We start from the raw sequence: 13,459 nt of genomic DNA, 5'->3' as shown, positions 1-13,459 counted from the left end.
CCTTCCTCTGAATGACTTCCCACCTTTCTGGCCCTTGGACTAAAACAGCTTCTTAGACACCTTAGTTTTTGATGTCGAGGGATGGGAAGAGTTGGAATGATCTCTGGGGGTCGAGGAGCTATCCCATAAGGTCGAGACTGATGACCTTGAGTCATGGCTCTATGGAGGAGAGAATCCTTGGAGGATTTTCTCTACATGTCAGCTGCTCATTCCAACTTTTCAGGATTGAAGAGGGAAGGTCCCTCGGGGGTCGAGTTCCAAAGGCGGGTCACCTCCACGTTTGGCACCTGCCTGTAGAATCTTCCTATCACTGTATCCCTTCACAAAGTTGACTGTGTAATGCAAAAGGAATTCCAAGGTCCAGTATCGGACAGAAGGAAGGATTCCAAGGACCGCCTGATTGTCTCCTTGGAAAGATCCGCAGAGCGAACAATGTGGCCCAACGACCTGAACCATAGATCGAGGCACAAAGCAGCCTGCATGGCATACCTTGCACCTCGCTCTATGTTGGAAAGCTCAGAGGCAGAATGAATGAATGAATGATTTAAAGTTTTCAGGCATCCTGACATCTAAGGTCATTGACGCCGGTCAGAGGCAGAAAGGGAGGCTCTCAAGGAGGATAGTCTATGCAGTGGAACGTTCGATGTGAGAGATTCCGCCGACAGGTCTAGAGTCAGAGTAGAACGAGGATCTTGCTGTATCTCGTAATACTTCCTTTGGAGTACAAAAGGAAGTGGCAAAGATCAAGTGGAAGACCCTGCTCTAAGAGAACTAGAGGCACCTGCTATCTGAGAGATAGCTTTTCTTCTGGCTGCTTTAAGACCTTTTGACCAGGGAAGAGCTGCACTGGTCTCAGGTGCTTTCTGGGATCCAAAGATACGATCCAGAACCTTGTGGTGTCGAGCAGGTATCCGAAAACTTGTTGAAGGTTCTCATGCACGCAAGGACTTGCCAGAAGGCATGTTCCCACTCTTTGCGCTTGGCTTCAGAGTGCTATTTCGGACTTTCTGCTTTAGGGAGTAATTCTTTGTCAATGTCCTTGAATTCATCTATTTCCAAACTTTAATCTGAGAGAGCCTGGAGTAGGTCAAAGTCGTCATCTGGATCCTGAGATGGCCCTGCCTCGGGAGACCTCTTCGACTGTTCCTGTCTCTGATATTCCCTCGCCTTGAAATTCTTCGGAACCATTATGGAATCCTTAGACTCCTTCCTAGGAAGAAAATGTTTCTCCAGGACTGTGGTTTCCGAAGAAACTTGCAGTTCTTTAGGCTTCTATGATTTGGGAGCTGTGATTTCCTCCTGGAGGGGGAGAAATACAGGGCATTGATCCAGAGGAACAACTTCAATGGGTTTAGGGTCAAAGGGGTGGATGGTAATCTCCCGAGGAGAAACCATGTCTCTGCTAGTACACAGATGGATGGTATCTGCATGTGGTGGAGTCACACGCTTCATCCTACTTCTCTGCTTGGCCATCATACTGTCACCTGACTTGACTGGTGTTAAAGGGAGAGGTCCGGTAGGTGGGTCAGCTGCAGAGCCCTATATCTCCTTGGTGTTAGGTCGACGTGGTGTTGATCTAAACACCAAAGGAACAGAACTCTGAGCAGACCTTCTCCTTGGGTCAGAAGGAGCGTCCACCGAGGACATGTCCAGAGGTATACAAGCAGTCACTCATGGATGAGGAGAAGGTTGGGCAGGTGGCACAAGCAACCTCAGCCCCTTTTGCAGAGAAGACACCAAGGTGTCAAACCAGGAGGGGAGCTCTCAAGCCCGAGACAAGTCGGAAGCTTCCTTAGGGAATCATGAGGGAGGAGACCGGCGCTTAGGATGTTGTTCCGAGGGGCCGGTTTCTGGTGGAGGAAGCCTCTTAGGCATCATGAGAAGCTCTTTAGTGATGTGCACTGGGCGATCAGGAGAGATAAGAAAGTTTGCGTATTTGTTGGGAGGTTCCTTGAAGCGCTCTGAAAAATGGACTGGCCTAATGCTAGAGCTGTCAGTAGCGGAGAATGTTGTTGAAGTTAAATCCTCACTAGCAAGCGAAACCTTGGCCTCAGCCCTCGAGATGCTCGCCTGTTTTGCAGTTGGACTTGCTATTGGAGACGCTTTACTCGCTACAACGAGTGAAATGGGTGTGGACGCACGCGATTCACATGCGGAATCAAGAGATACGCGCTCAATGGCTGGCGAATCCCAAGCAGAAGTCACTTTTTCACAAACAACTGAGGGCAAGCGAGAAGTAGAAGGCCTCTGGAGCTCTTGTGCTGAAGCGGCACTCTGCTCACTTAAAGATGGGGGGCTGGGAACCTCTGAGTGAGGCAACGTACTGGTTGGGAAAGCGTTTGAGTGCAGCAGAGCTGATAGAGGGGTGCGTTGCGTAGGCAAACGTTTCCTAAAAATACCCCAGGCTCTGAAAGGTGCTGGAGGTAATCTTGACAGAGGCTTCTCTAAGTGTTGGCCTATCTCATTTCTTTTTCCGGTTTAAGGTCGATTGGAAGGAGGGTCAGGACATATGGCGCCGTGCGCTGTCGGAAAGCGCGCACGTCTACTATGTCATCTAGAAGAGCATCTACCTCACTATCTAGAATGCTTGCCTCGCGATCGTGATCGTCTTGATCACGAGTACTTAGCCTGAGACTTTGAGTGTGAAGCTCGTAATTGTGAGCGCGAAGCCAGTGATCTTGATCGCGTGCATGACGTCTGTAATCGTGAGAGCAAGGCTTGTGATCGTGTGTATCTAGAGGAGGAGCACAAAGATGAACTTGTGCTTGAGCGTGAAGCTCTTGATCTTGAGCAGTGCGTCCTAGATCAAGGGTGTCTCCTAGAAGACTTACGCCAAGACTGCGATGACCTACGGTCTTTAAGGCATGAGCACATAGTGCTATCACGCGAACGTCCATGGAATGAACACTTAGATTGTTAATGATCTCTTGAACCTCATAAACGGGGTTCGGGTGAGCGTAAAGCTTGTATAGGTGATCCTATTACAGGACTGGATGTTGTCTCGTGTCCAGGTGAAATGCGAGCAGGCGGAGCGCTCGTCGAAGAAGGAAGATCACTGCGCTCACTACGATCGTTCTGCCTAACTTCATCAGCTTGCTGGGGCAGCGCAACCAAGCGGAAACCATCTCTGTTGGAAGAAACAGGGTTTATGTTAGGGTTAGACAGCGATGTCGTCTTAGGTTGGCGAGCAGGGACATTGTCAGAAGGAGGCCAATGTAAGGGCAAACGAAAGCGATCACGTCCACTTGTGGAAGGGCAAGGAGAGGGTGAAAGGTGGACTTATCAAAGGTCCAGGGTAAAAGATGTTGTTGCCACAGGGGATAATTCTCTCTTCGCAGCACTCTGAAGGAATTGCAAAAGAGTCTCCTTTGAAGGGGGAGCAGAAACGCCCAACAACAGCCAGGCCTGCAGCCCATTTGCAAGGGAAAATGGTTCTTCAGCGACTGGAGGTGAAGATACAGCATCAACATCCCCAGTACCCCAAGGTTGCCAAGGAGTAAGTCAGCCTGAGCTCCTACTCGACCGATTCCCAGAGGAAGGTGGGCGAGGAGGAGATTAGCCAAGCAATCCAGGAGTGTGGAAAGAAGCAAAACTCTTTTTCCCTGCGGAGGTAGACTCCGTGGGAGTAAGATCTCTCTTAACTTTCTTCTTCCTGCCCGAACTTCTCCCACTGTGAGGCCGACCACACCCGAAACTCGTTGCAGGGCGAAGCCTGCTAGCGACGTCCGTCAGGCAGGACACAGCGGATGGTGATCTGTGTCCACGGAGGACACGAAGGTACTGCAAGGTATGCAAGGGAGTGTCAGAAGAAGGAGCACACTCACACCTGAAAAGAGGAAATGCATAAAGCAATGGTTGTATGTCTAATAGCGAGCCCTGGGAAGAGAGATACGTCCGATCTCAACCAGCCAAAAGAGAAAAGTGAGGCAGCTCTGTGAGCTGTGAGAAGAGATATGTGTGCTAGGGCACTCCCCAGCCAACCACTACTGACCCACAACAGTGGGCAGGTAGAGTTGCCACCACACATTTTCTTTCAGTCTATTGGCTGCCTTCTAGCTTTGCCGAAAGAGATATCCTATGTAAACAACGGAAGGTTTGTTAGTGCTGGAACAAAGTATAATTTTCACAAATACTGTTCGGGATTCTAACTGTCAATGAAGAGGTGCATAACTAGCTAACAACAGATGACCCATCAGAGATGACACCACAAGAAACTGAACATCACCAGGGAAACACAAAAGATCTCGTTCAATCAGACATGTCTCTCTCGCTTCATCAAAATTTTATTCAACTCGTTTGTAAAAACAAAATAAAGAATCATTTGCAAAGTACCTGTCTCAATTCCACTTAATTAAACTAACTAGAGCACAACTAGAGTCTAGCAAGTATGGAAATTGAATCGCTCTATAACAGCATTCTCCTCTTTTCTAAAGAACACGACTTTCCCAACTCCTTGCAAATTTTCTACAGCAAAAATCTTCAAATAATTTGAAACACAAGATTTCCTTTGTCACAAACATAGCACCTAAATGGATTCTCCTTATACAGACCATAGGCATTTAACCCTTTTACTTCCAATGGACGTACTGGTACGTTTCAAAAAACTAATCCCTTTACCCCCATGGATATACTGGTAAGTCCTTGCAAAAAACTGCTATTTACATTTTGTTGCATATTTTTGATAACTTTATGAGAAACTTCAGGCATTTTCCAAAAGAATGAGACCAACCTGACCTCTCTATGACGAAAATTAAGGCTGTTCAAGCAATTTAAAAAATATATATTGCAAAATGTGCTTGGAAAAAAAAAAACCGCCTGGGGGTTAACGGTTGGGTAGTTCCAAATAGCTTGGGGGTAAAAGGGGTTAAGAATTTGGAACCCAATATATACATGTAATTCAAAATACATAAATGAGCCACACAAAATTTTATCCATTGAAATCAAACAAAACTTATAGCAAAAAGAAAACAATGTTTATTTGTGTATACATTCACTTTGATTTAAAGTTTCCACGTGACTTTTTAACAAGAACCACAAAAAAGAAAAAATGTATCCGTTACAATTAAACAATACTGACAGTAAGAAAATCATTTTTATTTTAGTATACTTTCACTGACACTTGAAAAGTGTTCTGCTATTTTTAATCAGATTCTCAAAATCGATCTTACGTAACACATCTGCTTTTATACTTGATAGTGATAAGGCATCTAGCCTACATTACTGTAGCACCTTCAACAGGCTACAACTAAGAAAAGGAACGTTCAGCTGAACACTTTCTGACCATTAATGTTAAAAACATACAAAAAGGTTTTAATTCGTCAACGATGAACGAATGGACCTTTGGTCATCCAAGAAGGATTTTCTTTTCAGCCATTTTCCTATTTTGAAATTTGGTGCGCTAAAAGGGGAACAAACTGGGTTGTGTTCAATCATAAAAAAAGCCAAGTCACATTCAGCTAACATACTAATAATAGCTATGACACGCCTCAAGACATTCCCAGTATTTCTTTAATTGTCCCAAAATATTAAAATCATTATAACTAATAATTCCTTTAATTACAAAGTTTTCTCATTTATTTTTTGCTAGTTTTTGCTTTTGTGAACCACTTCACGGAACAGGTTTCATTCAGCACGGTTATGGTTTCTGAATCTCCACGAATGATGAATCAGCGGTGGATCCTTCCCTTGGGGTACTAAGCACAGGCTCATTTTGCTTAACGGTTAACCCATCCCTGGTGTGAATTTTATTATGTGCTAAAAGACCACTTCTCCGAGCAAATGATTTGCCACAGACACTACATTTGAATAGCTTTTCTCCAGTGTGAGTTGTATAATGGTTTTTGAGACCAGATGGTTGAGCAAATGCTCTATCGCAGACACTGCATTTATATGGCTTCTCTCCAGTGTGAGTTCTATGATGAACTATTAAAGCACTTTTCTGAGCAAACCATCGATCGCAGACGCTGCACTTGAATGGCTTCTCCCCGGTGTGAATTTTATGATGATCTTTCAAACTAGATTTCAGAGAAAACGCTCTATCACAGACACTGCACTTGAATGGCTTCTCTCCAGTGTGGATTATATGATGTCTTGTCAGTCTACGCAAATCAGCAAATGCTTTGTCACAGACGCTGCACTTGAATGACTTCTCGGACTTCTCGGACTTCACGGACTTCTCGGACTTCACGGACTTCTCGGTGTGATTTTTATAATGTTGTGTGAGACTACTTTTCTGCGAAAATGTTTCGTCACAGACACTACATTTGAATGCGTTTTCTCCAGTGTGAGTTATATAATGAGTCCTTAAATTACTTTTCTGAGTAAAAGATCGATCGCAGACGCTGCACTTGAATGGCTTCTCTCCAGTGTGAATCTTATGATGTTCTTTGAGATAACTTTTAAGAGAAAATGCTTTGTCGCAAACACTGCACTTAAAAGGCCTCTCCCCGGTGTGATTTCTTAAATGTCTCCTGAGAGCACTTTTCCCAAGAAACTCTTTGCCACATTCATTACACTTGAATGACCTTCTGCAAGGGGGACTTTTACAATGTGCTTTAAGATCAATTTCATTCGAAAATGTATTGCCACAGTTTCTGCATCTGAACTGGCTTCCAGTGGGAATTTGTTTTTCATAATTCTCACCCACAAATGACTTTTCTGTCGTACCAACATCAGTGTCGGTTTTGGAATCTCTTTCCTGAATCTCAATGAATAATGGATCTGTGGTGGACCCCTCCCTTGGAATACTAAGCACAAGCTCATTATGCTTAACAATCAACTCATCTCTGGTGTGAGTTTTATGATGTGCTGTGAGACAGCTTCTCTGAATAAAAGATCTGTCACAGACACTACACTTGAATGGCCTCTCCCCGGTGTGAATTCTGATATGAGCTGCAAGATCATATCTTTGAAAAAATGCTTTGTCGCACACACTACACTTGAATGGCTTCTCATCAGTGTGGATTATATAATGTCTAGTCAGACTACCTTTGTGAGAAAATGCTTTGTCACATACACTGCACTTATATGACTTCTCGGTGTGATTTTTATAATGTTCTTCGAGAGTACCTCTCTGAGAAAATACTTTGGCACAGACACTACACTTAAATGCCTTCTCTCCTGTGTGAATTTTACAATGGATTGCTAGTTTAGCTTTTGCATAAAATGCTTTGTCGCAGTCATTACACTTATACGGCTTCTCCCCAGTATGAATTCTATAATGTGCTGTGAGACTAGAACTCCTATAAAATGCTTTGCCACAGACATTGCACTTGAATGGATTCTCCTCAGTGTGAATTCTGTGATGATATCTAAGGTGATCTCTCTGAGCGAATGCTTTTCCACAGACAGTGCACTTAAATTGCTTCTCTCCAGTGTGAATTTTATGATGCTCTACGAGACTAAGTTTCTTAGTAAAGGCTTTTTTGCAAACACTGCACTTGAATGGCTTCTCTCCAGTGTGAACTTTATGATGGTCTGTGAGATAACCTTTCAGAGAAAATGCTTTATTGCAAACACTGCACTTGAAAGGTTTCTCCCCACTGTGAATTTTTAAATGTCTCATGAGAGCAGTTTTCCAAACAAACACTTTGCCACATTCACTACACTTGAAAGACCTTCTGCAAGGGTGACTTTCATAATGTTCTTTAAGATCAATTTCAGTAGAAAATGCTTTGTTACAGTCTCTGCATCTGAACTGGCTTCCAGGGTTAATTAGCTTATGGGTATTGGGTTCAACGGCTCCACTATATTGTTTTTCATAATTCCCACCCACCAATGACTTCTCGCACGTACCAACATCAGTGTGAGTTTCAAACTCACTTTCCTGACAAAGAGGTTTTTCACAGCCACTGTTTTCGATCTGCTCCTCCTCTTTCAGTAAACATTTTTTCCCCGTTCCTCTTCCCTCTCCTTCATCCTCTTTCCTACTTGATCCCAACTGAATGCCATAATCCTCTTTCAGACCTGTCTCTACACTCTTCTCCTCTTGATTGACTTCCCTCTTGCCGATTTGTAAATCCTCCTCACTCACTGACACATCACAGTCCAAAGGATATTTAATGTCACTTTCGCTCGACTCAAATACTTCTGGCTCAGCTTTGAATTCTATTTCTGGCTCTGTATTGAATTCTATTTCTGGATCCTTGAAAATTGAGCCATCCTCACAGAGTCCATCACTCACAAAAATATCATGATTCTCCAATTTCACTTCAGTGTGTGGAAACGAATCTTCCATTTCGCTTTTTATTGGAAATTCTGATGATTCAGAGTTCGTCATCCTCTCACCATCACAAGATGACATTTTCATCAGTGTTATCTTCAACAGTTTATAAATACATAGTTAACGCTAAACTTCCTACAGCACAAAGCAACACAGACCCTTCTTCCTTTTTCCGAGTCCTGTTTCTCTTGCAGATATCTTCAGTAGTTTACACAATCTTGTCACAAGAGTTGGATGTTTCTTTCCTTAGCTATAAAAAGTCTGAAGTCTGAAAGAATAGAGAACAACTATCAGTGGAGAAGGGCAAGATGATAATGTTGGACTTTTCTGAAATAAAATGACAATTTTTGAACTAATTAACAAATCTAAAAAAGTAATTTGTATTTTTCCTAACCATACAAACCTGAAGCTCTTTATTATGGAGATATATTTGGCAACAGCTGAAACTAGCAGTAAAACATTTAGCGAAGTGTAACTAGCTTCTGCTAGTTAGTGGGGGGGGGGGGGGGTAGATCAACCACGCTAGTCACTCTGGCAGTAGCTAACAGGAGTCCCTTAGCAATTGCAGGCACGACTTCATGGGGTAGGTGATGGCAGGCCAGTATGCATAAAGAGCTTCAGGTTTGTATGGTTAGGGAAAATACAAATGATTTCCAAATTTGTCATTTGGTCCGGCACCAATTACAAAGATTTTACCTCTTAACTATGGAGACTCACGTTTAGGTGAGCGGAAGTCTAAGACGAACGGGTCGCGACTCTTGTGCTTCGCACGACCTGCATAAAAGCGCACCACATCACTTCGCTACCACTCACCGAGAGATAACGGCCCGAGCCATTTCGGTGACGGTGTGAGAACTAAGCATTGTGACTCAACCAGGTGAGATTTACCTTGGAGCTAATCTCCTTTCTCACCTAGACGTCGTTCGATTCCCACCCACTGTGAGGCCGACCACACCCGAAACTCGTTGCAGGGCGAAGCCTGCTCGCAGCGACGCCCCTGTCAGGCAGGACACAGCGGATGGTGATCTATGTCCACGGAGGACATGAAGGTGCTGCAAGGTGTGCAAGGGAGTGTCAGAAGAAGGAGCACACTCACACCTGAAAAGAGAAAGTGCATAAAGCAATAGTTGAATGTCTAATAGCGAGCCCTGGGAAGAGAGATACGTCCAATCTTAACCAGCCAAAAGAGAAAAGTGAGGCAGCTCTGTGAGCTGTGAGTAGAGATAGGTGAGCTAGGGCACTGCCCAGCCAACCACTACTGACCCACAACAGTGGGCAGGTAGAGTTGCCACCATATATTTTCTTTCAGTCTATTGGCTGCCTTTTAGCTTTGCCGAAAGAGATATCCCATGTAAACAACGGAAGGTTTGTTAGTGCTGGAACAAAGTATAATTTCCACAAATACTGTTCGGGATTCTAACTGTCAATGAAGAGGTGCATAACTAGCTAACAACAGACGACCCATCAGAGATGACACCACAAGAAACTGAACATCACCAGGGAAACACAAAAGATCTCGTTCAATCAGACATATCTCTCTCGCTTCATCAAAATTTTATTCAACTCATTTGTAAAAACCAAATAAAGAATCATCTGCAAAGGAACTGTGTCAATTTCACTTGATTAAACTAATTAGGGAACAACTAGAGTCTAGCAAGTATGGAAATTGAATCGCTTTGTAACAGCATTCTCCTCTTTTCTAAAGAACACGACTTTCCCAACTCCTTACAAATTTTCTACAGCAAAAATCTTCAAATGATTTGAAACACAAGATTTCCTTTGTCACAAACATAACACCTGAAAGGATTCTCCTTTTACAGACCATAGGCACTTAAAGGGACCGTCCGCGGTGGTATTTTGGCATACCAACTTGAAAAATTAAAAAATCGTTTTATTGTCTCTCTGTATAGAGAAACATATAGTACATGCTCTCCAGAAGTTTCAACCCATTATTTTCATAAATAATGATGATACGGGGGTTTTTAAATCATGACGTCATCCTGGGACGTCGTCTGCGCGACTGAGTTTGACAGTTTGTCTTTGCGTGTTTTTTTTTTGTATATATACATCGATTTTTTCGGTTTTTATTCTCGAATTTCGTACGTCTGGCAATGAGAGCTCACTGAAGAGACCCTCAACACACGCAGCTAGAGTCGTTACACGACAGTATACTCTTAGACCTTGTGAGAGTGAGACGCACGTGTTTTTGTTTACATTCGCCAACGTGTTTATTAGTGTTTTTTATAATTCCTCGTGAATTCTACATCATGCCAAGGAAAAGCATTATAAAGAGGGGTACAAGGAAAGAAATTCTTTCAAAATTAGCGAGTGCTCGGAAGGAAAAACTGAAGAAAAAACAATCGCTTTCTTTGTCATCAGCTCTCGCATTGTCTGCGAGAGAGAGAGAGAGGAGTCTTCTACCTCGTCGGAGGTTAGTCATTCGTTTTCGCTGCCAGATGAAGGAGAATTTAGCGGGCCTAAGCCATCCACGTCGCGGAATATAAGCCAGGAATTGCTTTCAAGCCCTCAACCTTCACGGTACGTGAGTGAAGACTCGATTTCACCGCCTCTTCCTGATCATAGAATTGGGATTGATATTAGTGATATCCCAGAATATGATGAGAAATACACAATTTCAAGAAAACAGCTAGAAGGAATGATGAGAGGCGTGACTTGTAGAAAGCGAAACTGTACAAAGTCAGTCAGTGTACGCGCAGAAAGGGACAGATGGAATACAACATTTAGAGTATCTTGTGATGGTTGCCATACGGCATGGGAGGGGAAGGGAATGTCATAAATTTGGTGAGGCAAATTTATAAGAAGTGTATCATTCTCTTACTACAGGTATAGGAAGAGCAGGCCTGAATAAAATGGGAGGATTTTTCTGCAAGCCTCTGGCAGCGGGATCTTATGCCAGACATAGTTCTTATCTTTATAAAGAAATGGAAAAACATTACAGTGATATGCAGAAATATACGTATGATTATGTAAAGAAATTTTATATAGAAAATAAGTTGGCAATACCTGATGAAAATGGCGTAATAGATATAGATGTTTCTTTTGATGGAACTTGGTTATCAAGGGGCCAAAAGTCACACGTAGGTGTAGGGTTCGTTATTGATGTATTCACAGGAAAAGTACTCGATTGTGAAATTTTGTGTAATTATTGCAAAATATGTGACAAAGGAAAAGAGGAATTACAAGAAGAAGGAAATAAGCCAAATCATAATGCAATAAAAACTTTGAAGGAAAATCTGGTGCTATGGAAGCAGAAGAATCAACGAGAATGTGGTCGAGATCATTGAATAATGGTTTCAGATATAAAACATTTGTTGGGGATGGGGACTCGAGTGCATACAATGCAGTATGTGAAATGAATAAAGGCCAAGGGCCATATGAAGGTGTGAAGGTAGAGAAGGAGTGTATTTGTCACGCCCAAAAAAGAATGGGCCACAGGCTCACAAAAATGAAATCAGAAGTGAGTGAATATATAATAACAAAAAGCGGAAAACAGATGAAAAGAAGTTTATTGTCAGGAAAAAACAAGTTGACCCAAGCCATTATAAATAATATTCAAGCATATTATGGTATAGCAATAAGAAATAATATAAACACAACAGTGGATCAGATGCGAAATGCTATTTGGGCTATCTATTATCACTTGACATCTGATGATGAACACCCAGTCCATCAAATGTGCCCTGCTGGGCCTGAATCATGATGTTTTTACAATAGAGCTGTAGCCAAAAAAGAAAAAATACCATCACATGCAACAAGGAAAAATCATCTTGCAGGAATACCATATGAGCTTCGCACACACATAAGAAGTGTTTTCAATAGTTTGGCTGACCCCAAATTATTGCAAAGATGCCTGCATGGCTGGACTCAAAATCCAAATGAATCTCTGCATTCTAGGCTTTGGATGAAGTGCCCCAAACAAAAGTTTTTTGGCATGTCTAGAGTAAAATTTGCATCAAGGTTAACAGTTTTGGAAAATAATTTTGGATACATGCAAAGTAACTTGATGGTAAAGTTATTTGGAAAAAGTTCTCATATAGACACTTCCCTCAAAATTTATGACACGGAAAGACCAAGAAGTAGAGAGAGAATAAAAACAAGAACAAAGAAGACAGAGAAACAAGGAGAAGAATATAAAGCTGGAGCATTTTAGCTCTGCAAAACCCTGGCAACAATGAGGGAGGAGTCAGCTCCCGACACCCTTACACTAAGTGTATTAGTACACTTAGGGTATTAATACCCCTTTTAAGGGGGGGTGGACCAGGAGCCTTGCTGTAGAAATCAACAATATCAACAATAAAAATAACAAGTAAGTTTCCATAATAATGTTTTTTTCATTCTTTTTATGAAAAATGCAGAAATTTACATGGCAAATCTTTAGGAGCTCATAACTCGAAAACATACTTATCCGCACTTAGGTACATTTTTCTCAGTTATTTATTGTTCAATTTTGAAGATAAAGATATCATTGAAAAGAAGAATAATAATGCCACAATTCTGTCAAACAAAATTTTAATTTCCATTTTACTTTTTTTTTCATGATTATTTTCCGTCTAGACGAGGAAAAAAAAATGAAAATTCATTAAAAAAAAAAAAGAATATCAAAATTCTGTCTGACAGAATTGTTCGGTTGATAGAGTAGTTTTTATGGTAAAAGTTTCAATACAATTGGTATTATAGTAGTCGGGAAAAATGTACCTAAGTTTTTTTTTTAAATCATGATTTTTGCTAATAACTCCGAAAGTTTTTGATCAAATGACTTGAAATTTTTATATGATGAAGGTATTATATATGTCTAAAACATATATAGAAATGGTGTAATTTGGTTCATTAGAAAAAAAAAATGGCGGACATGCGCGGACGGTCCCCTTAACCCTTTTACTCCCAATGGGCGTACTGGTACGTTTAAAAAAACTCATCCCTTTACCCCCATCTATGTACTGGTACGTCCTTGCAAAAAACTGCTATTTACATTTTTTTTTGCATATTTTTGATAACTTTATGAGAAACTTCAGGCATTTTCCAAGAGAATGAGACCAACCTGACCTCTCTATGACGAAAATTAAGGCTGTTAGAGCAATTTAAAAAATATATATTGCAAAATGTACTTGGAAAAAAAAACGCCTGGGGGTTAAGGGTTGGGAAGTTCCAAATAGCCTGGGGGTAAAAGGGTTAAGAATTTGGAACCCAATAAATACATGTAATTCAAAATATATAAAT

At 41.8% G+C, this 13,459-nt stretch overlaps 2 protein-coding genes across 2 annotated transcripts in view; both read right to left on the bottom strand.

The window, feature by feature from the left end:
* LOC137619178 (zinc finger protein 721-like) overlaps nt 1-13,459 on the bottom strand; it is a 177,023-nt gene that overhangs the window by 18,543 nt on the left and 145,021 nt on the right. The gene's annotated exons all lie outside the window — the stretch shown is intronic.
* LOC137619177 (zinc finger protein 600-like) lies at nt 5,636-8,302 on the bottom strand. The gene has a single exon (XM_068349362.1). It carries the CDS (start codon nt 8,300-8,302, stop codon nt 5,636-5,638), a length of 2,667 nt encoding a protein of 888 aa, XP_068205463.1.

Source organism: Palaemon carinicauda, chromosome 25 (genome assembly GCF_036898095.1).
Source record: "Palaemon carinicauda isolate YSFRI2023 chromosome 25, ASM3689809v2, whole genome shotgun sequence".
Lineage (NCBI taxonomy): Eukaryota > Metazoa > Arthropoda > Malacostraca > Decapoda > Palaemonidae > Palaemon > Palaemon carinicauda.
This window is presented reverse-complemented; position numbering and strand designations above follow the sequence as displayed.